This window comes from Vidua macroura, chromosome 2, assembly GCF_024509145.1.
Source record: "Vidua macroura isolate BioBank_ID:100142 chromosome 2, ASM2450914v1, whole genome shotgun sequence".
Lineage (NCBI taxonomy): Eukaryota > Metazoa > Chordata > Aves > Passeriformes > Viduidae > Vidua > Vidua macroura.
In genome coordinates this window covers 72,012,457-72,037,473 of record NC_071572.1, presented here as the reverse complement: position 1 = coordinate 72,037,473, position 25,017 = coordinate 72,012,457, and the positions used below count along the sequence as shown (strand labels likewise).

At 39.6% G+C, this 25,017-nt stretch overlaps 1 protein-coding gene across 3 annotated transcripts; it reads left to right on the top strand.

The window, feature by feature from the left end:
* Positions 1-281: 281 nt before the first annotated feature.
* SPICE1 (spindle and centriole associated protein 1) lies at positions 282-24,447 on the top strand. Of its 3 annotated transcripts, none has more exons than XM_053970159.1 (17): positions 282-438; positions 897-944; positions 2,027-2,173; positions 6,036-6,138; positions 6,900-7,021; positions 8,568-8,656; positions 8,952-9,094; positions 9,321-9,461; positions 10,227-10,492; positions 13,768-13,899; positions 14,554-14,701; positions 16,161-16,277; positions 18,412-18,797; positions 20,106-20,277; positions 21,667-21,769; positions 22,101-22,179; positions 22,993-24,447. In XM_053970159.1, the coding sequence occupies exons 1-17, from the start codon at positions 355-357 to the stop codon at positions 23,044-23,046; spliced, it is 2,334 nt and encodes a 777-aa protein (XP_053826134.1). In that variant the 5' UTR covers positions 282-354; the 3' UTR covers positions 23,047-24,447. The 3 variants fall into 3 exon arrangements, with proteins under 3 accessions (XP_053826134.1, XP_053826133.1, XP_053826132.1); XM_053970158.1 differs by having other exon boundaries at positions 16,161-16,385; positions 23,208-24,447; XM_053970157.1 differs by having other exon boundaries at positions 16,161-16,385.
* The last annotated feature ends 570 nt before the right edge of the window (positions 24,448-25,017 follow it).

The window sequence follows — 25,017 nt, the reverse complement described above, 5'->3', positions numbered from 1 at the left end:
GAGGCGAGATGGAAGACGACTGACAACGCCAGGAGCAGCTCCCGTGGAGTGGGCTGGAGCGGCAGGGCACTGCTCTGCTTAAGGGAGGCGGTGGGGGGCGTCCCCTGCAACCCTGAGGGCGAGCGGGGGCAGAGGCTGCTCCCTCACAGAAAGCCCGAGTGGCGCACAAGCCGCGTTGCCATTCCTGCGGCGACAGCGCACCCCCGGGCGGGAAACAGAGGAGGAGGAAGAGGAAAAGGAGGTGGAGGAAGAGGAGGCGGAGGAGGCCTCGCTCCGCCCCTCCCCTCCCCTCCCCTCAGGGCGGGCCGAGCAAAGCCGGTGCCGTCGGCAGCGTCGCTCCCGCCCCTTCCCGCGATGTCGCTCCTCCGCGGGCCGCGGCCCCGCACCGCCGGCAGGAAGGGCCCCAGAAAGGCGGCGGCGGCCAAGCGGGACTGGGATGTAAGTTCTCCCCGCTGCCGGGCGGCTTCTGCCGGAAAAAAAGGCGCAGGAGCTTCCGTGCCCACGGCTGGGGGAGCCACCGCCCTCTGCAGGGGCTGCGCCGTGGAAACGCCCGGGTTGCGTGTGGGTTCGGGCGGGTAGACACGGCGTGTGCGAGAGGGACACGGCTCCTCTGGTTTCCTTGGCCCTGGTAGAGGCCAGGCCTCCTGCATCTTCTGGGGAAAGAGCACGCTCAGGTTTGGTGGAGGTCTCGTTTTTGGCGGCTGCTTCGCCGAGGGTGGAACGCTCTGCAGCGCCATGAAAGTGCACAGCAGTATAGTGTTAGGCTAATTGTACTGCAGTTTAAAAGTTGTTTGGGGTTTGTTTTTTGGTTTTTTTTTTTTTTTTTTAATAAAACTTAAAAAAAAAGTTTGCCCTCAGTTGCGACTCTTGACGTGTTCCCCGGTTCCTTTTCACAGAGTACCGTCCATGATTTGACAGTGCACCGTGCAACCCCTGAGGATATTGTAAGTTTAATATCAGTCACTGCTCTATCCCTGAGGCAAGGACATTTAGCTGGTTGTCTGACATAAAAAGTGCTTATCTTGCTTACAGGGATATTTTCTGCCAATGCTTAATCTCTTTTTCGAGCTTCTGAATGTGTTGTCTCTTTAGTGCTAGGTTTTTGTTTATGATACTGAGCATCCCCAGGTCTGGCAGTTGGTGTTCTTCAGTTTCCTGTTCCCACTGGGAAGCAGTAGCTGCAGTTTTTATTTCAATAAATTGCATGCCATCATAAAAGAATAAAAACATAAATACATGAAAGGTCAGTGGATTAGTTGAGGGTCTTACTTCTGCTGGGAAGGACTGAAAGATGTGTAGGAACCTCTCTAATTCTGAAAATACTCAATTTCCATTTAAACAATTTAAGACAATTTCTTTATACTGAGTGACCTGTTGATTGCAAAGTATGTGAGTTCTTTGCAATAAACAGATCATGTGTATTTACAATTATTTAATTACATGTATTTAGATGTGTATTTACATTTTCTTGATAGCACTACTTACCAGGATGGAAGAGGCAGTATGAGCTATTATGATACGTTTTGACAGGTTTGTCAGGACAAATGGTCACAGTAGCAGAGAAAGACTTGATTCTACAAGTGTTTACCTTGATAGCTTCTAGAGACTTTAGCAAGCACCTCACATATTTAATTTCTTTAATTTGTATTTAAACCATATTTTTTTCTGTATAATCGTTAGAAGAAGGGAGACACTATGTGTTGACTGACAATGTTAAATCAGGACAATGTCCTTTTATGCACCTTACAAGTGCTAGTGTTTGGGTTTTGCCTCCCTTTACAGCTGAGAAAACTCTTGCTGAGTCAGTGGTGTAGGGCAGACAGAAATTGAGACTTCCCCCATTCACCTTTGGAACTGCTTTAAATTTGGATGATACTGATGGCTTATGAGGTTGTCATTGGCACTACTGTGAAGTTAATATAAATAATGTTTGGTGCATGAACAATAAAATCAAGAAGAGCTTGTTTTGCTCTGCAAATTTTGCTTAAGACTGATTTTTGAAATTATTTCTTTTATGTTTCTGTAGCTCCGTCGCCGTGAAATACACAAATCAAAAAACAAAGCATTGGCACATCTGGAACTCCAAGAGAAAGCACTGAACAGAAAATGGAAGAAGCAAAGGCAACTGGATGCAGATTCCTTGGAGAAAAGGAAATTGGCTCTGATGCGTGAGGTGAGAGCTAAATTTGCACTTGCAGCCTGCTGTGGGTGATCTGCAGCACTCCTGGAAAACTGCTCGTGCACAGGGAAGCCACAATTGCTCCTCTTGTTGGACAACTTGATTTCATATATGCACATGCTGTGTGTGCTGCATGTATGCAGGGATTGGGGTAGACTGTCTGACAAACCAGCTGTTACCTAGAATTGCACATTTTACCCAGGTTGCCTGGCTATGCCCTTTGTAATTCTGCAGGCCTCTTTTCATCTGAACAGGAACTGTTTGCAGAGTTCAACTGTTGTAAAAAGTATGTGTATTCTTTGGGTTCTTATTGCCAGCTTGCCTTTTCTTCCTCATGTCTGACATTTTTCTTTGATGCAAATGTGAACATTTCTCTATCAGGGAGGCACACTGTTAATTTAAACAGAGAAAGTGCAGTGCCAAGGGGGCTGAAAGGGTGAGGCAAGAAGTTGTTAAGGGAGGAAAATTGATGCAATAAAGATTGATGAGCTATGGCTGACAAGCTTGTCATCTGAGGATTGAAAAGCTTGTTATCAGCATTCTAAAGCACTCTGACTGTAAATATATTACTGAATTTACTTTTGAATATTGAACTGTAGCAGTAAACCTAAGCCTAGTTAACAGAGAGTAGCTGTCACTGAAAAGTGGTGGTACTTCCCCTTTTTCATGTGCAGGTCACTCCTTCCGTGTGTTAAGAAAACTCATCTGAAAATTAGCTTTCAGACCTCTGTACTGGAACAGGCTGAGAATTGTTTCTGCTGGTAAAGAATGATGAATAATGTTCACTTAGCAGTCAAAATAAACATGATCTGCTAGTTATGTAAATGTGCAGTGGACTAACTATCACAATCTTCATTGTTTTGTCTTTTGTAATTTTTCAGAAGTCACTTTCTGATCTCTGAGAACATTCAGGCATAGACAAACAAATGCAAATACTTAGAACGGAAGGTCACCACCTAGTTTTCTATTACACCCCTGTTTCTCTGCAATCACAGTAGATTTTTTGTATTATGGATATTTCACTAATTAAGCCTCAGACTTGGACTTCAGTTACCTTGGTACTTTTCTGCCAAGGATATTTCAGCAGAGTATTCAAAAACCACTGTGAACTTCTACATGACTTTCCCTAATGCAGCCTAGTTTCAATAATACTTCCATGCAGAAATAAGTTCTGTTACACAAAAGGTAGATTTGACCGTATTTTCTAATACTTGGCTGACCTACCTATTACATGACTTCATTCTTTTGCAGATGTGAAACTCATGTTTAGGAAATAGTCTTCTATATTTGTTGCTGTTTCTAGTGAAAATGTACAAATCTCACATCCTCCTGCGTGTTTTTCCTCTTTATAGTTATTCAGTTTACTCTGTGTTTACTTCTGAATCAGTGAAAAGGAAGACAAAAGGAAATTATGCCAGGCAAGTTGAAATAAACCTGGCTGCTGCTGTTTCAAACACTGATGTCTTCTTGTGTGTAGAGAAAAACAAAATAGATAGAGTTACTATTTTCACCTCTCCCTAACTTAAATCTTGTTAATTGCCAGGTCCTGTTTTCCAAGTAACTGTGAAGACTGTCTCTCCCAGTAGAGCACAATCACTGCGAATTGTTTCCTTGTCTCTGTTACCTTGGTGATCTTTTTCTTTTAGTGTTGTGAGTGTAATTTTCTAAGCCTCTTGAATCCTGCTCAACTGCAAAAGACTCAAAGACAAAAACTGAGTTGTTGCTATTGGTGTTGTTTCTCATGTAGTTGTGTGTTGAACAGACAGACATTACAAAAGAGTTAAAAAATAGATAAGCAAAATTTTAATATTTTGGGGGTTCATCTGCATAAAAATCTGAATGAAAAGATAATGAGTTTACTCTGAAACTTAGGCCTGTGAATTTGTAGGTACCACACAGATCGGTCCTGTAGCAACTTATTAGCAACTTAACAAATAATGTTAGTGCATTACACCAAATAGTAGAGGTAAATAGATTACTGTAGTGGAGAGATTTTAGGATGAGTCCTGTTTATTTTGCTTTGATAACAATCTGAAACAGGAGGGAATGTGATTTTTAATGAAATTCGTAGGTGATACTAAACTGGGACAAAGCACACTGCTCAGTGAATTTGTCCAGGGCATGTAAATGGGCCTAAAGGGATTACAGGATGATACCACTTTTTATTCTCATCACAAGCAAATGTGAGCTAATCTACCTTGGGAGCAATGCTCTAAAAACGTTCATAACGTGTTCAGCAGGAGGGTAGAGCTTAGAAACCTACTGATGCCAAAAAAGATCTAGTGAGGAGGATAAAAACAAACTAATCAGGATAATTTTTGTCTGATGACACACATCACTCTAATTTTAATTATCTTCAGGAAATTAGTCATATAAACTCTTTTCCTTTTTTCTTTCTATATTTTTTTTCTTCTGCCCATCTAGTATAATAACTTTATCTAAAAACCTCTATTGTTTTGATGTCAGATGGAGATACTAGATTTGGTTTGTATCAGATGAGAAAATTGAACAGTGGTCTGAAAAATGAGATCTGTGAAGTGCTTGAAAGATGAATATTCACTGACTTGATAAATTATTATGAGAAGTCTAATTTATTGCAGTGCAATCAAGTTCAAAAGACTAGAAAAACATAAACTCAGATATGTGGGGATACTTTGACATAGCAAAGCATGTAGTAAAATAGGGGGTTGAGGAAAAACAAGTGAAATGCCATTGCCTAGAATTTTTTGTATGAGGCTAGATGTAAGCCAGCAAACTTACCAAGGGACATTGAAAAGAACTCTGTGGAGATAACAGTATGGAGTACTGTGAAACCATTTCAAAACAGTTTCTTATGATTCTTGGAGGAACTAAAATTGTCAGTCAGTTTTCAAATTTAGAGTAGAGGGTATACATGAGCCTTTTCTATGAGGTCTTCTGAAGTACTCACAGTCTCTGGATCAATTTGATGAACCATGATGAAGGAGATCACTTACATATCTCCTCTCAGGTGTTTAAAAATATCTACCTTTTCCCCAGGTTGTGGGATATAATTTTACTAGTTTTCAATTTCCAGCTTTTGAATGAAGCCAGGCACCAGTGAGGAGCTTTAAATTGTGTTCTGCTCACAAAGCCCCATCCCCAGTCAGCTCCATTTGGCTCATGGTAACTGGATGCCTCTTGCTTTGCACTCCCAAGACATCCTTCCTTAGGAGGAACCTGTTGTGATGGATTTCAAATACTAGAGAGAGAATTTGAATACAGAAGCTGTATCTTCTGGAGATTCCCAAAATGTCTTCTGATGCCACATGTAGTCAGCTGTGTTTACCTCTGTTGGAACTTTTGGTGGTATGTGGCTTAAGTTTTAGGTAGGGTTTTCAGGAGGCGAGACTGAGTGAAACAAGTCTGCTTGAATTGGTTTGAATATAATCAAATAGTACATGTTTTGGGTGTCAGATGTAGGTAAGTGTTCTATGACTTAACATTTAGATCAAATTATTAGGAATGCTGCTTTTTTTTTTTTTTTTTTAATTACTATATATGCTTTTTTAATGAGCATGTCATAAATACCCAGCCTCTTGTGTCAGGCTGGGAAGAGAAGAAGGAGTGAAAGGATTTGTTCTAAAGAGAGTCAGTGCTGATGGGGCCTCAGAAGTAATAACTGTTTAATTTTTCAGAAAAACATTATGAATTCTAGTTACACTGAATGACGTATGGTGTTCTGATCTGTCTTATTTAGAATCTAATTGCACAATACCAACTTTGCAAATGTTCTCTTGTTGGCTGTTCTCTTGGTTTAGAGGAACAATACCAGAAAAAAAAAATGGAAGTGATCAGTCTGCTCAATGTAAAGTTTTCTTATACACTGTACTTTCAGATTCTGTCTGATCAGTACCATTGGCAAGACGTATTGGAACGATCTGGTCAGGTTATGGCTGTGGCAAAAGACTTGCTTGAGGATGCTCCTCGCACACGAACAGGTAGAACATCTCATCTCTATGTGGTAGCACATTTAAGATGATCTCCTTGCTTTCCATGAATAGTCTTGCTTTGCAAAGCATTCTTTTTAACTGCTTTCATCTCCTTGTCTAACACGGTGTGATTGATCCCTGTTCATGTTGGTTGAAACACAGTTGAGGCTACCACCTCCTGTGGCAGGGGAGAGTGACTGATGGCTGGTTACTCCACTGTACTGCTCCACTGTGGAATTTCATATCAGGTGCTCTGAAACACCTCCACTCACCATTTCACAGCCAAGCTACTGGCCTGTGCAGAGCACTAGTTTGAGCTGCTGCAATAGTTCTGATTCTCATTGCTGCATGAGCTGACTCTTTGTTCTTGGATATGGTTGAAGATTTATCAGCAGTATCAGCTTTTCCTGTTTTTTTCATTTGGTTTGTGGATCCTTGTGCTGCTGGAAGGCAGGATTGGCTGTCTGTATATGAAATCTTAAACCTAGGGGCTTTTCTCTGTAGGCTGCCATTCTCTTTTGTTCCTGGTGACTTTGATCTTGCAAGCTGCTTCTGCACAAGTGAATTTATGCAGGTGGGAAGGCCAAAAGCTGGATACGTGGTCCAGTGTATTAAATTAACCCTGTGGTTGGTCTTTGGTTGTTGTTTAAAGTGACATCCCTGTGACCCTTTTTGTGAAGTACAGGAGCTTGATTTTCAATACAAAGTCCTGCAACATAAGTACAGACCAAGCCCTCTGTGTTCTTCCCTGTGTTGTTTAATTCCTCTAGGTTTTCCTAATGTAACAATGGCTCCTAACTGTGACCTAGAATCATCTCAAGGACCCATTGTACAAAAAAGTCATCCTCCCAGTCAGCTTTCCATCCTTAGTGAATCTGTCGTGGATTCCCAGGTAATGTATATTTTGTTCCATGCATACACATCCTGTGGATTTTTTGTTTAAACAAAATAAGACTATTCAAAGATAAGAGTTTCCAAGCAGAACTAAATTGGTTTTTATTGATAACATTCACAGAAGACATGGTTAAACAGAAGTGAGTTTCTTTTGTGAGACTCTGGTAATTGTGATTTTTTGATTTAACTATTGGATATGAGAAACAAATACAATTGTGTCTTGTAGAAGCTCGCTCACATTAGCATGCCCTCCCTTTTAAATTCTGGAATTCCCAGAAAGAGTACAATGTGATTACAGTCTAAGAGAAGAACTTCTGTGTCACTTAATTGCCAGATTTCAGAATATGTCTCTGATTTACCAGTTATGTCTGCATATATGGGGACACAGCTATTTGTATCCCAGTACACTCCACAGCCTTGATGACTCCTAGAGGTTTAACTTTTAATATTTCACATTATTTTACATTTTTATTGAGATTTGTTGTAAACATTTTAAAATTGTATAAAACTTAATTTAGTTTCCCTTTGTGCTCCATTTTCTTTTAATAAGGATAATATTATGCATATTGTACCAGGAATGCTCACTGGGGTTTGAGAATAGGCATATGGTGCTCCCAGAAAACTTCCCTCAGATGAACACCAAACAGGCTGTTAGGAGCAAAAGTGATGGTGTCATATTCCCACAGTTCTCTACTTCCATTTCCTACTATCTTACAAAAAATATCTGTAATTTGAGATATGGTACTTTTATGTTAGGTATTTTGGTGTGGCATTTGTTTTTCTGGTTTTTTTAATATGACAAGTGAACTGCAGCACCTTTGTAAGCTGTGTCACTGGATGCAAGCTGCAGAATAGGCTGAAATTTTTAAAAGAAACAGGTACTGATTGTGTGCCAAGCTTCTGGGAGTTCTTATGTGCCTATAAAAATCACAGTTAAAGGCTATCTGGTGAAACCTACACAGCTGCTCAGAAACCTGGTAGTTTGAGCAACCCTGATTCCAAATTTGGTTGTTTGTATTTAGCTATAAATGTAGTACATAGGATTGTATTTTGTTCTGGTTGCATTTTACACTCAGACTATAAATGTAATTTTGCAGGTCTCATTATGAAGTTGTTTAGCTTGTAATGTCAAATGACTGAAATGTTACAAATGGTATGGATTCAGGTTGTTTTTCCATATTTTGCCTGCTGTGTCTCTGTTTTGGTACAGCCTTAACAGCTTTTATCCTCTAGTTTGCATGGATTTTCGTATTTAATATAAATCACACAAAGAAAATATTGGTTATTGAATTAGTCACTTGCTGTGTTGTTTTCAGAGACAATTGTCAGTATCAGTGTTTCTTAGGTACTAAAGTCCCCCACAACTTCCTACAAAGGGGTTTGGATATGACCCTTTTTTTTTCCGTGTGGTATTTTCATTTTACGTATGTTTTTGGGGAGGAAGATTAAAACCAATGTTTTTGGCTTTTTTCTTGAGACAATTCCATTAAATTGATCTCTAACTTCTTCTGAATTCTATTTTGTTTTCTTTGTCTCTTGAGAAGGCTCTTAATGAAGAGGAGGAGGAGGCATTATCAGAAGAAGATGGACACCATGATGTTTTGGGTTTCAAATCCAGCATCAATTCTGACAGGTCAGTACAAATACATCCATTCGGGTTTCCATCTGTTTGACACTGGAAATGGGTGGAGTCAAAAGGGTGTTGAATGTGTATAGTTAAGTTAGTTCTTCTGTTTCCCTTTGCCCTCCTTTCCTGATCTCAGAATTCCAGGGAAAGGCCTTGTTGTAACATTGAGACTGGGAATGAAAGTGAGCAGGGAACTCACCTGAGCAATTACAGATAATTTTAGGAGCTCTGTCAAGGCAGATAATCTGGAATCATGCCTTTGTCCTGTTACAATTCACTGTTATTCTTGTTTTGAATGTAGGCTACATCGGTTGTTGAGAAAAGAAAATTCCTTGGTGAATTCTCCGTTGTGGGTTGAAAAGAATATGAGAAAAACCACTTTATCACAGGAATCCAATGTGCCTCGGACTCCAACAAATGTTTCTCCTTCATTGGATCACTCAGGTTGGGTTTGCCAAATCACAGCAAGGTTGTTGAGCTGTTCATAGGATTCTGTCTGGAGTTCTTTCCTGAGTGGGGGTTAGAGACAGAAATGTATGCTAATTTGGCTCAGATATATTTCCAGACTAAAAAGCCAGCTCTTATTATAAAGTTACTCTATAACATACTACTATTAAGAACATGTGTGAAATATTTCACATGTACTTTTTTCTGTTTGTGTTTAAATCAGCCCTCAATGCTACCAGTGTAATCAAGAGAACCCATTCAAGACTTCAGAATGAAGATGAAGAAGAGTCTGTAGACTCCAGTGACACTGTGAGACAAGTGCTGAACCCAAACTCAAGGAAACAAAAGCAAATTGCAGCAAAGAGTTAAGTACTTTTAAAAATAAAATGCCCTTTATCCAAGGTCCTTAATGTTGTAAGAAAATGGGGGTTAGAAGAGATTTTTGGGAGTCATTGTAGGACCAATACCAAAGTTTGATGAGGGGGTCCTTGAGTCTTGAGCATTTCTCAGGCTGGATGTTCCACAGCTCCTTGTCGAGTGTATTTCCCCTGTATTCTGCACGTTCATTGGCAAAGCCAAGTCCATGGGAATTTGGGAACCATAAAACAGCCCTTTGAGGCTGCAGATTACCTTGCTGGTCATGGAGTTCTCTCCTGTGCAGGACTTCTCTTGTTCTGATCCAGATTTGTGTTCTTTGCTGCACAGATTAAGGATGCATTTCAGTCCCCGTATTCTGCGTGTTTGTATGAGGGGACTGACATCAGTTACAAGGTGTAACATGAAAAAGGAGAGTTGCTTACTCTGTACAAGAAAGCAGCTGACATTTTTCATTAGCAAACTATTTCCATGCGTTTAACTGGAAAGGAGAAAAGTACAAACAGGTCTATCCAAGATAAAAGCACCAAACAATTGTGCTTGAGAGGTACTACTGTGGCAGCAAAAAATGTGTTTTTAAGGATCTGAAAATAGCTGGAATAACTGGGGGACATTCTTTGATGGTCTGTTTCATCTTATGGCAAGAGAGGACGTTTCCTTTGATTTACTTCAATAAAAAATGCAATTTCATTAGTACTGCAAAGATCTCTAAAACAAGTTGAAATTCCAATTACCTCTTTTTCTTCTCCTTCAGTGAAAAGAAAGCAAGCTGAACAGAGCTCTGCAAGACAGAAGAGAGGTGATTCTCCAGCTAATTTAATCCAGACTGACCTTCAGAGGGACAACAAACCCAGCCTAGATGTTCTCAGCCACATGATCCAGGAAGTAGAGCATGAACTGGAGGAATATGAGCGATGTACAGGTCGTGAGGTCCCAAAAAAAGAGAGAAGTGAAGGCCTATCTGGGTTTACTCTGTCACTGGTGAACGCTCTCTGTCGCTTGATGCGCTATCTCAAAGAGGTGAGAGACTTAGAACTGCTCCTGGAGAGTGAGTGAAGAAGGGTGTAAAGTTATTTTACAGATGGGAACTTTGGTCTTTTCTGGCTTCCAAGCATTTTGCATTGAACTCTGATTATCATTATTTATTATTAGGTTTGCATGCAATTAGGACTTAAAACTTTTGGTTTGTCGGGAACTGGTTTGTTAGGAATTGGTATCCCTAGTGAAAAAGGAGGAGTTGACTGCAGTGGAAGTCTCTGTATCTAAGGGCAGAAAATACCAATTGAAATAATTTAAAATTATTATTTACATATACTCAGAGTTGTAGCAGGGTAATAACTACAGCATTGTTTGCAAATTCACTTTCTTCCTTCACCTCCCAAAGGTGATGCTGTTGTCATGAGAGCAGTAGACCCAAATCCCCTATTTTCCTTGAGGGATTCCTTAGTCCTCTTTTACTGTCCAGAACAGAAACTTTACCTTAAGCAAGAATGACCTGAAGTGCTCACTGTAACAATGCACAGCTGGGAATGAATGGAATTCCATAAAGAAGATCACCTGTGTTCCATGTAGAAGGTTTTTTGTTTTTTTTTTTAATAAAAGGAAAATCAAAAAGTGTTCTAGTTCATCTGTATCCCAGAGCTATTAAGGGGCAGCAGTGTCTCACAGATTCATTTGGTCTATGTGACATTTTAAACTAGTTTATGACAGCTCCTGCACTCCTAATAGGTGCAGCAGAATATATTATCTAAATGCTAATGCTCTATTTCATACCAAAGGTAATAGATCTCTCATGAATGTGTAACTGTCTAATTTTGGTTCCTTTTCAGAAGGTATAATAATTGAAAGGGGGAAACCCATCTTATTTTAAAATTCTATTTTTTTTTTCTTACCAGATGTATAATAACTTAATCCTTGTATTCCTCTGATTTAATCTGTATGGAAGAATTTACTTTGATTAAGTCCTGGAAGTAAATAGTAAATAATCAATCCAATAGTGAAAAGCACCTGCCATCAGAAGATGGACTTCAGCTGAGAAAGTCATACATTTTAAAACAAGTTAATAATGCTTGGTTTTTGTTAAAATTGTAATACCAAAGCGGAGAATTAAATTTGGTTCTTTTGCCTAAGGAACCTTCTTTTGGTTCTTCTAAGATCCTAAGGAAGGATCTTAGAATTTTTCTGTAACATTCTGTAGAATATTTTCTGTTTATTAGGAATACATCAATTTAATAGAATCCAGTTTATGTTTATAAATGTAATTGCTGTTATAATCTTATTTAGATAATCTTTAATTTTTCTACAGAAATGAGTTATTCCTGACCCACAGACCTCTTCCAAAGCTACTCTCATTTTCTTGTTACCATTCCATCCTTCCAGAAGTTGATTGTTTGCATAATCGTCTGCCACACACAAAATTTACTACCTAAATTCTTAAGTAAGCAATATTACAAAGTCATCAAGCTGCATAATGTGGTTAATTGTATTCAGGCTTGCTTGAGATGGATACTGCATTCATATTCTAAAGTGACTTTTCTCCTTTGCAGGGAGGTTTAATTGCAATTATAATTTGAGAATTTGCTGGGAAGAAGCCCAGCTTGTCTTGAGTGTTTCATAAAAGCTGGTCCCTGTGATGCCAGACATAGATCAAGCACTTGTGTGCACCATCTGTCTTGCCTAGCCAACAGAGTTAGCAGACTTCCAATGGCTGAATTATAACTGACAGTGCTTTTTTAAAAAAATTACTTTGCAGGGGATATTTAGGAAGCTCCTGATTTTAGTTAAACAGTCAATTAGACAGTCAGTCTTCATGAGGTTTCAAAGCTTTTAGAGATTCCCTTCCTCTCCTTCCAGTTTTGCTGCAGAAAATCAGAAGGGTTGCAATAAAGGATGTTGCCTAATTTATTCTTAAAATTGTATTTAAAAAGTAGGAAGAGAAACTTGAATTCAGGAATCTTCCATTAAAGTGTTTTTATTAAGTGATTAACAAACCAACACCTGTAAGAAGGAAATAATGACTATGGAAGAGGCTAGAGAAAAGGAGGAAAAGAAACTTCTGAAATGTTTGCAAAACCATATGAAATTCTTAAAGGGAAATGGATAAATCTGCCTTGGTTTCTAAACTAATTTTTAGATCACCTTCCAGATTTAGAATTAATCAGCTTTCTCATTCTGCTGAGAAAGCTGTTTCTTTGGCAGACCCACATGACAAAAAGAGTATGGGCATATTCCCTGGCTCTGTGCTGCTCTTTTCTCCCTGTCTGCTGCATATTCTGGTGCAGTGTTAGAGCTCCCATGATTAGAGCCACACCTGGCAGTGGGCTGGGACGAAAATACTTCTTTCAGGGTATACCAGACCTAAATCCTACCTGGGGATAGGAATAGCTGTTAACCCTGATAGTTTCCCTGTGCATAAATGTAAGACAGAGCTGCTTGGAAGCTTGTCCTCCAAGACTAGGTTAGTGCTGTGTAGGATTAGTAGATACAGTAGCTCATCCAGATGATCTAAGGCATCAGAAGCTTCATTGCTGATGCCAGGGTAGAAGTGCTTCTTTTGTGATGTCCTTGATTTCTGAAAAGAGAATACCAGGTACAGTTTTTTTTTTTTAATCCATTTTCTGACCCAGCATGCTTCACTTGGATCAATAAAAAAAAAAAACAACTTTTCTCTCTAGCTGGAAAGGAAACAGAAAATGGATGGTTTGCCTCTCATATACTTAAGGGAGGTGTATCTGCCTGTCTTTGTGTCTAGTGGCAGCATCCATGAATTAGTCTCAAAAATATTCATTCATTCATTTCATGTGGATGCAGAGCTGTTTGGTTATCATACCTTTAAAACCCTCTAGAACTTTTTCTCTGTGATGGAAAACATTAGAAAACAAGTACATTCTCCTTTACTTAGTCAAAATTGTCTTCATTAATGAATTAGGGAAACTAAAGATTAGGCACAAGAAGCATGGGAAACTGACATGCATTAGCACACCTGGAATTATTTGATTCCTGCATGAAGATTCAGTGACTTAAGACACTGTATCTGTGCAAAGAGAAAATGCTTTTAGTTATAGCCTGTAAAGGCAGAAGAGCAAGGATTCCCTGCAGTGTCCTGGAGGATCAAAGATACACAGTAAGCTCTCTGACAGTTCTCAAAGCGAGATAATTTGATTTTGTCATGAAAGTAATGAAGTTTTGCAGTAGTGGGAAAAGCTGTTACATTATGATGTCTTAATGACTCCTGTTTTCAAATATGAATCTGTATTGGTTTATAGTAAGTTTTCAGTTATTTTCTCCATCTTTAGGCTGAAATGCAGCTGCATGAGAAAGAGATGGTGAGGCAGCAGCAGAAGGAGATGTTGAATGAACACAGGGAACTGATTGATGCTCTGACTGCTGAGGTCCTTCAAGTAAGGGAAGAAAACATTACTATGCAGGTACTGAGCCCCCTGCCCCTTGCTTTTTAGCCATCAGGATAATGTGTTAGAATTCTGAGTTCTGTTGCAAATATGGGCTGAGGTGCATTGTCTCATGTTCTGGAGATTTTAACCATAAACAGAAAGAAAGTGATAAAACTGAATGAGGAGCCCAAGAATTACAGTAGCAGGTATGGGTATGAAATGCTTGGAAAGTTGTTTGTTTATCTTCATTTAACTTCAAAGCCTGAGAAAGTGCCCGTTCTGTGAAATTGACCTTTACTTTATCCATCTAAAAGTTTAGGCATCTTCCTTCACACTTCTATACTGTTAATGCTGCTGGAGCAATGAGTAGATGTAATACTACATTTTCCTTTTTTTTTAGTTTCCAGTGGAGGGAGATTTGATGATTGGCTGCATTTGGGAATGATGCAATTAAGAAACCTTAGAGAGGAAGTAACATCATGAGTAAGAAAAGGCAAAACAAATTATTTGTAAGTGAGAAACATGGAAACAAAAGTATTTAATTCTCACTGAAATCCTACAGAATCACGTGGTAGTATTAAGAGGCCAACTTTCTTCTCAGGACTTCTTGTAGTATATAATTTTCTAAATGATGTTGGTAGAACACAAATTTCTGTAATATTGTGTATGGGGTTTTTTTTCCTCCTTTAGAAGAAGCTTCAGCAATACATGACAGTAACAGATCAAAAGCTGATGTGTCTCACACAAGCATTTAAAGGCCTCCCTTTGGTAGAATCTGAAAGAGAACAAAGTCCAAAACATTTTGGAATTGCAAGCAGAGGCCCAACAAACAGCCAAGGTGCGTACAATGAATGCGTGAAGGATGAAAGGGGAGTTGTTACTTTATCCCTGTAGTGGAAAATCTGGTATTTAATAGATGCCTGCTTGCACAAGTTCCTCTTGCAAGAGTGTAAATGTCACTTCTGTAAATTCACAGGCCATAGGTTCTGCTGTGAGCACAAGCAAAAGAGGAGAGTAGCTTTCCCCATTAAGGTGGCTTCCAAAGTCAGTTTCATTCTGAGGCTTTTAAAAGAACTCCAGAAACCCAAATAAGTCAAACCCAACAGAAACAGCATCTCAGCTTCCTGTTGCTGAGCAGCCCGACAGTCAGACGTCGGTTCTTCCATAAGACACTGGAGGTCGCTGCTGACCAAAACAGCAGCAGCTGAGACCCGGAACCAACCAGTCAGAGAGGTGTCACTTGGTGTTTGTGACTCTGTGTGATAGCAGAGTGACCAGCTGAGTGATGTGTGACATGGAGACAGGCTAAGCTGAGCCAGTAGATTGGTGGCCAGACTAACCAAACATGATCCACCTTGGACTGTTAACCACCTTTCACCACTGAGTTTCCTCCCAGCTGTCTTTCCTGGTCAGTTGTTTAAATGCATTGCTTTTGCTCCCAAGGTCAGTAACTTCTTATGAGACTCCCAAGATTTTTCAGAGTTACTTGTATTCCATAGTTAAATGTTGGTTTTGTGAATCTTCTGTAGCTAAAAGCTTTCTTCCTGGAAGGATTTTCTTCTTTGGAAGAAGCCACATGCCAGATCCTTTTTTATGTGATTGACCCAGGCCTTGTAAAAGCAAACAAAAGGAAGGCACCCCCCAAATATAAAGTCCAAAAGTCAGAAAAGCACCCGTCAAGAAAACCCCAACCTAACACCCAAACCTTCACATTCAACAATTCTACAGCACTAGAATTTTCAAATCTCTTCCTTAGTTAAAGGAAGAATATTTTTTTTAACTGAAGAGATGTCTCATTTGAATTAAATTATAATAAGGTAAACAGAGCTCAAAAAAGCCTTGAATTGTTTTCTAACATCTCTGTTGCCATCAAATTTATAATATGGGAGATTAGGAGAAGTGCGTAAGTCTGATTTTCTCAAAAGAATGTTGCCAAATGCAGCTCAGATACCTGTTCAAGTCATGTATCTGTAAGTCTTGTGCATGAGCTACAAACAGATCTCATGCTACTGTCCTGAAATTATGAGGCTATGTGTAGGAGTTCTTCCTGCTCTTATGGCCAGTAAAGATTTCTAATTTGCTTGAGTGAAAGAATTCTGTACCTGGACATCAGAAGAAAGGTGTGGAACATACTCTACTCTTGTCTGTCTTTTCAGGTGTCTGAACATAGAAGTTGTTACTGATATTTTTTTCACACTGCTATTTTGCTAGAAGTAGTTTTTGTTCCTTTTTTTTGTTTGTTTGGTTTGTTTTGTTCATTTGTTTAACTTTTATCCCTGCTTCTTCTTTTTCTTTAGAAAAACCTGATTTGACCTACTCTGAGCCCAGGACTGAAGCAGGCACTAGGGAAAATATGCTGAAATTTCCACAGGAAGAACTTCCTTTCACATGTCACCCAGGGCCAGGTGCCTCAGGTAATATGAGACCTGGTAGAAGCTTCCCAGCTCACGTCTTCCAGCCAGCTGTGCTGTTGTCCCCACCACAGCAGAAAAGCAGTCAGGAATTGTCTTCCCTCCCAAATGGTGAGATCTCTGACTGCAGTAGACTTAGGAGTCTGTGTTGTATGTTACTGTTTCAATCTCACACTACCTCTGAAGATGTATTTTCCATGGAAAATGTTTCATCTGTATGCCTAGATATATTGGCCCTGTAGCTGGAATATCCTACTGTGCACCCAGATATGCATTTCCTTTGTTACTATGCCTGTTGCTGGACAACGTTTACACTTCCTGTTTTCCATCTGCTGGCAGCAGTCCTGCCAGAGACAATCCAGGCTGACATTTTTATTCTGTACTCATTTTTATTATCTTATTTGTGTGATTGCTGAAGCTCTTTGTCAATGACCTACAGCACATCATTTCAGATTTCCATTTGCTGATGGTGTAATCCAGCCTCCATCACCTTTAATGGTGGGACCACTGAAGCCTAGAACTTCTATTTCTGCAATGTTGCAGACACAACAGGATGTCTGTAGGCTGTGTGCTCCTGCTTTGGGCCAATCTTCTCAGCAAAGGGGTTTTTAGAAGCTGTGGGAGCCAGGTTCCCATTGGGTTTCATTCAATACACAGGAAATGGTTGAGGAAATTTTATGTCAAACTGTGTTGCCAGATAACCAGGTAATTCAGTCATGTGTCAGTATCCATAGCTCAGTTCCAGTTCATGGGAGGAAGAAATTTCATCAGAGTGATTGGGGAAGGTGTTTCTCATTTATCCTTACTGAAGTTAGCAGAAAGAAGCACTCTGTGATTCTAAAACTGAGCTGTTTCCTGCTGCAATTGTCACTGAAAGCACATGCATCCCACTGGACGTGCCAGGGGCCTGGATAACACCCTTGTTGAGAGGCAGATAATTACATCCATGGCCAAATTGGCCATTACATCCAGAGTGATGGTGGCTGACAAGAAGGAAGGGTACAGGAGTGGGTTTTGGGGTTTTCCTCCTTTTTCCTCCCTTTCAGCTATTGTTCTGTAAGCCTTTTCCAAGTCAGAAAAACAACCAAAAGTCCTTTTGGTTTTTAAGGAGTTGGCTGGGCAATTGGAAGTTTATATCCAGTTCAGCCACTTGGTGGGCTGCTGTGCTGTGTGGAGGTGCATAAACAATCTGGAGGAAATGAACTGAAGGTCTTGCTCTACAAAGAGCTATGTCTGGTTTCAGTCCCATTGAGAACTGTCAGATTTCTTCTGTCATTTGAAACAGCAATGCAGAACTGTATTCCAAGATTCTTCTAAAATATATTGTTCTTCTCTTAAGACTGATGCTAAATGGCCCAACAAATGTTAAACTTAATGAATGTTTCTTTATGCTCATAGCTTCATAAAACACACTTGAGTGTAAATTTTTAAGTGTTCATCTCTGCTCAAGAGGCAAAAACTAAAGCTTGTGAAGGAATGGGCTATTTGGTGCATGAAGCATAGAAAATCTGCTTTTGGTAACAAAAGTCTGGACTTTTGCTGGAGCATGTAGCAGCAGACAGTGCTGTAACTGTAGACAAGTCTCTGTGGTGTATTATCTCTTTGCTGATGATAACCACAAAAAATACCTCACTACTTTTGTTGGTTACAGTGCTTGCTCTTTAGGGGCTAAGTAGTTAGTTTATTATCATGCCAAAAGTCTTGTATATTTTTCTTTTAGAATCCTAAAAGTTTTGTTAATAACCAAATACAAATATCAAAACTGAAATGAAAATTTAGTTTATCAGGTAAGGTAACTGAATTTTTGAAAATTGAAGACTTAACTAAGACGTAGTATTTGATCTGTCAGCTAAGAAATTCAAAACAATTTATCTTCTTAGTGACTACTCGGTCAATCTTGAATTAAATCATTTGAATCTAAGACTGTTTGCAATAGGAAATACTCACCTAGTGAATTCTTACAGCGGGATATTGCATAAAGTGGTTTTGATCAGTACCATAACACCATTCAGGCCAGATGTTACAATTCAAATTCCTACTTGATTATTAGTAACCTGATGCAATAAAGTCACTGTTAGTCTCCTCAGTGAGGATCTCCTGTCACTGTTCTTACTGTTTCTTTATTTCGTGTTTGTAGTGTTTGCAGCCATTTCCCAGTCCACTGAAAGAGAACCATGCAAGGAAAGGAGCTTACCTTCCTCCCTGAGGACACAGAGCACAACTGAGGAGAACTGCCCCATGTCTCAAAGGCAGCCAATTCCTCCTGCAGACAAAGACTTAGAGAGTTCCCGTGAGAAAACCAATCTGTCTTGCCTGGGTGACACTGGGAAAAACAGCATAGCTGAAGAGTTCCTTCTAAATGGTGATCTGCTGGGACAAATAGCTGAGCTCACACGGCAGAATGCTCTAATTAAAGCTCAACTGAGCAAATTCAGAGGTGTCCCTGGAGACAAAAGTGATTGTCTGCATCAGCCAGACTTGACACTAAATACAGATCCCAGTCCAGGCTCTTCACAAGGACAGGTCAGAATTGAACAGAAAAGGAAGGCTGGATCTCCTTTCTGCTGATCTGCTTTCCCATTGTTTACTGGTGATTTTTTGTATTTCATGTTGTCACTTACTATTTGTTTGCTTGGAGACTTGTGATTTTTGTTATTATTCCATAAGCAAATCAGCAGTAGTTTCTTATATTGGGCCTATGTTGTACATGGGTTCTGCAGAAAGAGGCGGTGTTGCAATGTGATCCAAGCTCTTGTAGTTTGGATGCTGTTAGCAGTGAAAGCACTGCACCACCCCCCAGCTTCTTGTCAAGCTTGTAAAATGCATATTTAAAGCCATGTCATACATCTCCTCTGCTACTCTGACCCAAAAGCAGATGAGATTCAAGTTAGTGCAAGTACATCTTTTGCAAATGTTTGATCATAGTGTATGTGCTTGTTGGGTATGTCTTGTCAGTCCTCTTCTGTGAAAATCCCAAAGATTTTGGGAAAGAGAGACCTTGAAGGCTTCCGTTTTAAGAGGAAAAAAATCAACCTGCAGCTAAGCAGTTACTCAGTAGGATCCCAGTGAGTGAAGTTAACATCACAAAAACATCCCTGTTCTTGCTATTGTCTTTTGTTCTATCACAGTGGCTGATTGACTCTTAAATTAAGGGTCCTAAAGATTGTTAATTTCTTCATTTAAATGTAGGCTGAGAGTGTTGTCACTTTCCACACTGGGGTATATTGTGTAATATTTAGTCATTTGGTTGTACAAGTTGATGCAAACCATTAGTAAGTGTTGTTTTTGTGGAAGCAATTAGCGAGAGGGAGGGAAGAGGTCAAAGAAATCAAAACCTGGCATAAATATGTGTTCCAGGACACTTAGGCCAGAAACCTGCTTTTGCTTCCCCACACCCTCCTGAATATGTGTGTCTCTGATTAAGTATATTCTTAATTGTAGTTAATTGCTGGGTGTTTATTTGGTTTGGGTTTGGTGTTTTTTTTTGGGGTGGGTGGTTGTGTTTTGGGGGATTTTTTGTGGTTTAGGGGCTTTTTTTTTGGGTGAGGGTTGGGTTTTTTTTTCTTTCTCAAATTATATGGACAAGAGCTGTATTTTTCCTACTTGAGGGAAGACCAGTATAAAATACTGTAATGTTTAATCAGTTGAGGACTTAGATCCAGGACAGTAAAAGGGCCAAAATCAGGTTTTACACAGAAGAGCTACATAATTATATTCACTTTCAGTTTGAAAATGAAATGCATAGAAGTACTTGAAATATATTGTGTGCCCTCCTTTAGGGTGAAAATTGTAAATATTTCATTGGAAGTAATTATCCCATTATCCAAGTAGAGTCATCTCATGACATCGAAGAGTTTGGAGGAAAGAATAGCGGAGCTGAATCGCCAGAGCACAGAAGCACGGGATAAACTGTTGCAGTTGATAGACCAGCAGAAATCAGCTGCTGCTGACATGGTCCCTCCAATGCTGTCTCCTGTTCCAACCCCATCCCTGAATTACACTGGTAAGTACCCAGCTTCAGGAGAAACAAAAACTAGTCAGTGTTTTTCTCCTTTGGGGAGTCCTTATCTCACTGGATCAGTGGTTGTGGTCAGAAGTACACTTGTTGTTAATGCCTGTGTGGTACAAACACCTGTTACTTCAGAGAGCTAAAAATGTATCAGCTAAACCTCTGTTAAAGTTATCTTCTTAGTAATTAGTCTGCTGCAAGTACTGTGCTTCATGTTAAGCTTGTTCTTTGCTTTGTTCTTGTCTGAAGAACAGGTGCTACATTTGGACATTAGTAGGAACTTCTTTACAGAAAGGGTTGTTTGGCATTGGAATGGGCTGCACAGGGAGGTGGTGGAGTCACCATCCCTGGAAGTGCTTAAGGAAAGACTGGACATGGCAGACAGTGCCTTGGTCTGTTTGACAAGGTGGTGTTCAAAGGTTGGAGGCGATGATCTCTGGTGTCTTTTTCAACTTAATTGATTGTGATAGTCTCTGGTGGTCAGCACTGGGCTTTTTAATCAGCTCTCTATCGTGCAGAATCTTGGGTGAAAAAGACTGAAGTATTTACATCAGGCTTCTAAAATTTATGGCAGAGTGGTCATCCTACTCTCAACCCCATTTTAGTTTCTGTCTTTTGGGTACTCTTTCCATCAGACTGTCTTGCTGAGTTACTGCCTGTGCTAATAGAAAGGAATAACTTCCTTTCTATTAAGGAGCTTCCAGTCATGTAAAGAGGTAAATTAGCTTAGGGAATATACTTGCTGGTTCAAGATTCATAGATTAGCTGCCATATGTAACTATTAAAAAAATTACTTTGCAGGAGGTCAGGGCTGCTTTCTTTTCATATTGTCATTACAAGCAGAACTGCTTGTGACCATATACAGGTCAGAGACACCTGTCCTTTCCCCTTGTGAAACCACAGAGGATGTATAAGGGGGGAGGGATTTGGAGAGAGGAAGAAGGGGGAGGAGGGAGCAGTGTGTGGGCATTTACATGCAGGTGCCCATGCAGGACTCCTGGGTCAGTTCATAACACTTGCAATGCTTGTTTGGCTGTTGTAATGTAAATTCAGCACAGTAAGTAAAATCTTAAAGGAACAAAGGTGAGAGATCAGGAGTCTCTAAGCCTGTAATTGCCAAAAACCAGAAAATTTAACTGTGGAAGAATCATTCTATATATGTGAGCATTGTCTGTAGTTGCTCTGAGTCTCTGCTTTCATTGTCAGTCATTTTTCAGAAAGTGAGTGTGAGGTTGATGTTTAACCTGATGTTTTATTTCTGGTCTGTGTATTTGTGCAATTGGAAAGAGGTTGTGATGCCTCTGGAAAAAATGGTAAAACAAAATGAATGTTGTGCAATGTTGCTGTGTTCTCATCAGAATCAAGCAATTATTTATCACCTAGAAAATGCAAGGAGGACAGCTGAAGTGTCTGTTCCCATGGCAGTGGCTGCGGACAGCTCCAAGGATGGCAGTGTTCCTCATGCCAGTATGACCAGTATAAGAAGGTAAAACTTCACCCTTTACTGTTTCATATTTGTTGTATCTTAATTACTGATGCAACAGAAATTGAACACAATGGAGAAATTGCAGTGTGTTTTTTTGGCTTTGTGGATTTTCCCTTACTTTCTCACATTAAATTCTGCAAATGGGACAAAGGTCTAATAGCTTTTTCACAACTTCCTTTGTTTGTATTTAAAATGTCTGCAATCTGACACAAGACTGATGAGATGTGTTGTTGATGACTGCTGATGAGGGGTCTTAACTCAGGATCAGAAATAATGTTCTAGTAGTCACTTCCATTTTTCACTTTTTAAATCTTACTTTGAATATTTCCAGGACTGTAGGAGACTCCAGCAAACCTTTAAGTGCCACATCAGAAAGTGCCAAATTAACTTCTGTCAGCCAAAGACCAAAGGTGAGACTGAAAAATCTTCAGCCAGAAAATTTTAATATGTTGTTATAAAATGGAAAAAATAATCATGATATGGATGAAGGGAGGCAATATCTGTCCTGTTTTAAATATACCAAGGCTATTATCAATCACTTAGTGACAGGTTGGATTACAGACAATTGGTAAGAAGAGACGTGAGAATTAGTGACAGTCATTATTTTCTGCCACAGAGTTGTTTATAAGTAACCCTTTTCTGCTGTGGAATCTTGGTGTGTTAGAACTGGAAACCTTTAGAAGTCTTTCCCTGGTTGCTCCAGAGAATTTCAAGCCATGATTATGACATAATGGTAGAGCCACAGACAAGAGGCAAGCAAGCTATTACCTAGCTGTTGCACAAGTCAGTTGCTGAAGGAGGAATCAATCCAAATGTAAAGAAAGCCCCAGTCTAGATTTCTGACTCCCGATGTGCAAAGAAAAGGGTAGACTGTGCTGAGATGCTTTCACAGGGAGATCTGCAATGGTACAGACTGATAAATTAGTCATGAGCTGTTTATAGGCTTGAAAGCAACCATGAGGACATATCAATGACCTATTTCCTGGTGTCCAAAATAACCTAAATTAGGACTGATAAGAACAACAGAATTATGGTCCAGGACTTGCTATCCTGACAGCAAGCTATAGATCCCTAGAAGGGAAATCTGAAATTATTAAGGTAGGTATGGCTTGAAGTAGGTGGTGTGACTCCCTCCATGGTGCCAATGGCAGACAACAGTCCTAACACACAGGTTTATGGGAAATATACTGTATATTAATCTCAACTGATTTCTTCTTTTACAGATAGAAAAGCAAAAAGAAGAAGGATGGTTTGCATTGTCAATGCATGTTATGTAAAGGAAGCTGACCTCAAGTCCTGTATTTTTAAAATATTTTTAATGAACTACAAATAAATCACAATCTCTCTCTACAGATATGCAGTTTAACTCTGAAGTGTTTTCATGTCAGTGCCATTAGTATGAAAAGGCCCATGTGCTTACTGTATTTATGCCCTACAGAGCACTCTAGGAAGCCCTGGGAATGAGTTTCTGAGCTGGACACACTGACCTTACACCTTTCCTGAGGTTGTAAACTCAGACTGCTGGAGCTTTACAAGTGAGCACCTTGATACCTCTGTTAGGTATGCTGAAGGCAGAAGGTTTTAGAAATTGCCTGTGAAACTTTCTGGAGCGTATATTTGCACAAGATATGGGAATAAAACATCAGGAAGAACTGAGATGAGGGAAGGTATCTGCATTGAGAAGGAACCTGGAGATTAGGAAGCCAGTCTGTTTCTGGTGGATAAGTATTTGCATCAGAAAGAATTTATTCCTCTGTGGTTTACAGTTGCTCCCAAAAAATGTGTTTTCTGTGCAGTTAACGTGTTAGAGATTGCATCTGGACTGGAGGATTGCTTTTCAAAAATCTAATTTAATATTTTTATAGTAAATATAAAGTGAGTATTTGAAGTTAAAATCAGAATCTTTATTTGCAATGTACTAAAGTATGCAGTCTTTCATGTAACAGAAAACGGATACATATAATTGTATTAAGCTGGTTTGCTGTGTGTTTATGTAATATTCTATTGGCCATGGTTCTTACATTGGTTTTATTTGACTTTTTAAAGTAGTCATTATTTTATTAGCAATGATTACCTATTAAATTTAAGACTTTGAGGAAATTCTTCATTAATTGTTCCTTACATTGTAGTAAACCTTGCCAAAAACATTTATGATGGAGATCTATAAAATGAAAACAATTTGCAAGTCTGGGAAAGAAAATAGCTGCAAGTATCAAAACCAGACTTTTTTTTTAACTGTGAAATTTCCTCCTAAAGGTAGTGATAGGATGGAGCCAGCCTCTGTCCTTTCAGTCAGTTCAGTTATAGGAGAATGAAGAAAATACGCTGCTTTTTTATTCTGTTTCGTTTTTTGTAAAGGAAAGGTTCTTCTAAACAGATCTAGAAAATAAAAAAGTGGGATTCAAAAGAGGATCTGTTCAAATATTCATTGGCACTTCCATTATTTTCCCAGTGTTAACTTTGGGAAGTGAAGAAGGTTTATATTTCTGTATTTTGTGAAATAACAGTTAAAATTGCTTGGAAGAAATCCCTCAACTCATGAAGAGACAGCAGTGCCACAGTTGGGATGGGACTACATCACCATAGTGCCACAGATAATGCTGTTGCCTCTGCTAATGTTTGCTACAAATGCTCTGTAATTAATGAGAATTCCTTTTAGAATACAGGATTGGAGTTAATCCTTTGAGTCATCTATTTTCTTTAACTTGGAAGTCTCTAGGTGGGAGGGGACACTTCCACTCCAGATGTCTCCAGTCACCTCCCACCATCTCCTCCACAGCCTGTGAATTCCTGTGGTTCAGGCTGGGGTCACACAGTGTTCTGTGGTTAGAAATAAGCTGCCCTTGGGATGTCATGGAAGTGTGTTTGCTGGAATGCTGAAGGCTAGTAAAGCTCAAGGCAGTGCCTGAGAAACTGCTAGTGCAGGGAGTTTTATGGGGGGTTGTTTTTTTGTCTGTTCTAGACCAAGAAACAAACTGCAGCTGTTGCTAGAGTTAGCTCACCAACTCAAGCTTTGGTGCTTGATAAGCAGACTGGCCTGTACCTGTCTGAAACAAAATGCTGACTCTCATGAGATTGACATCTGCTCCTGCAGGGAACTAGTCTTTCTGCACACCTGTTGCAGGCAGTCAGAATTTATATTTCTTTGTGTGTACATATATGCATAAAAGTATGCTTGCTCAGGCCTCATACTGACGTCAAGTCTCATCTAAGTGAATTCCCTGCTCTCGCTGCCCTGCAGCAAGGCC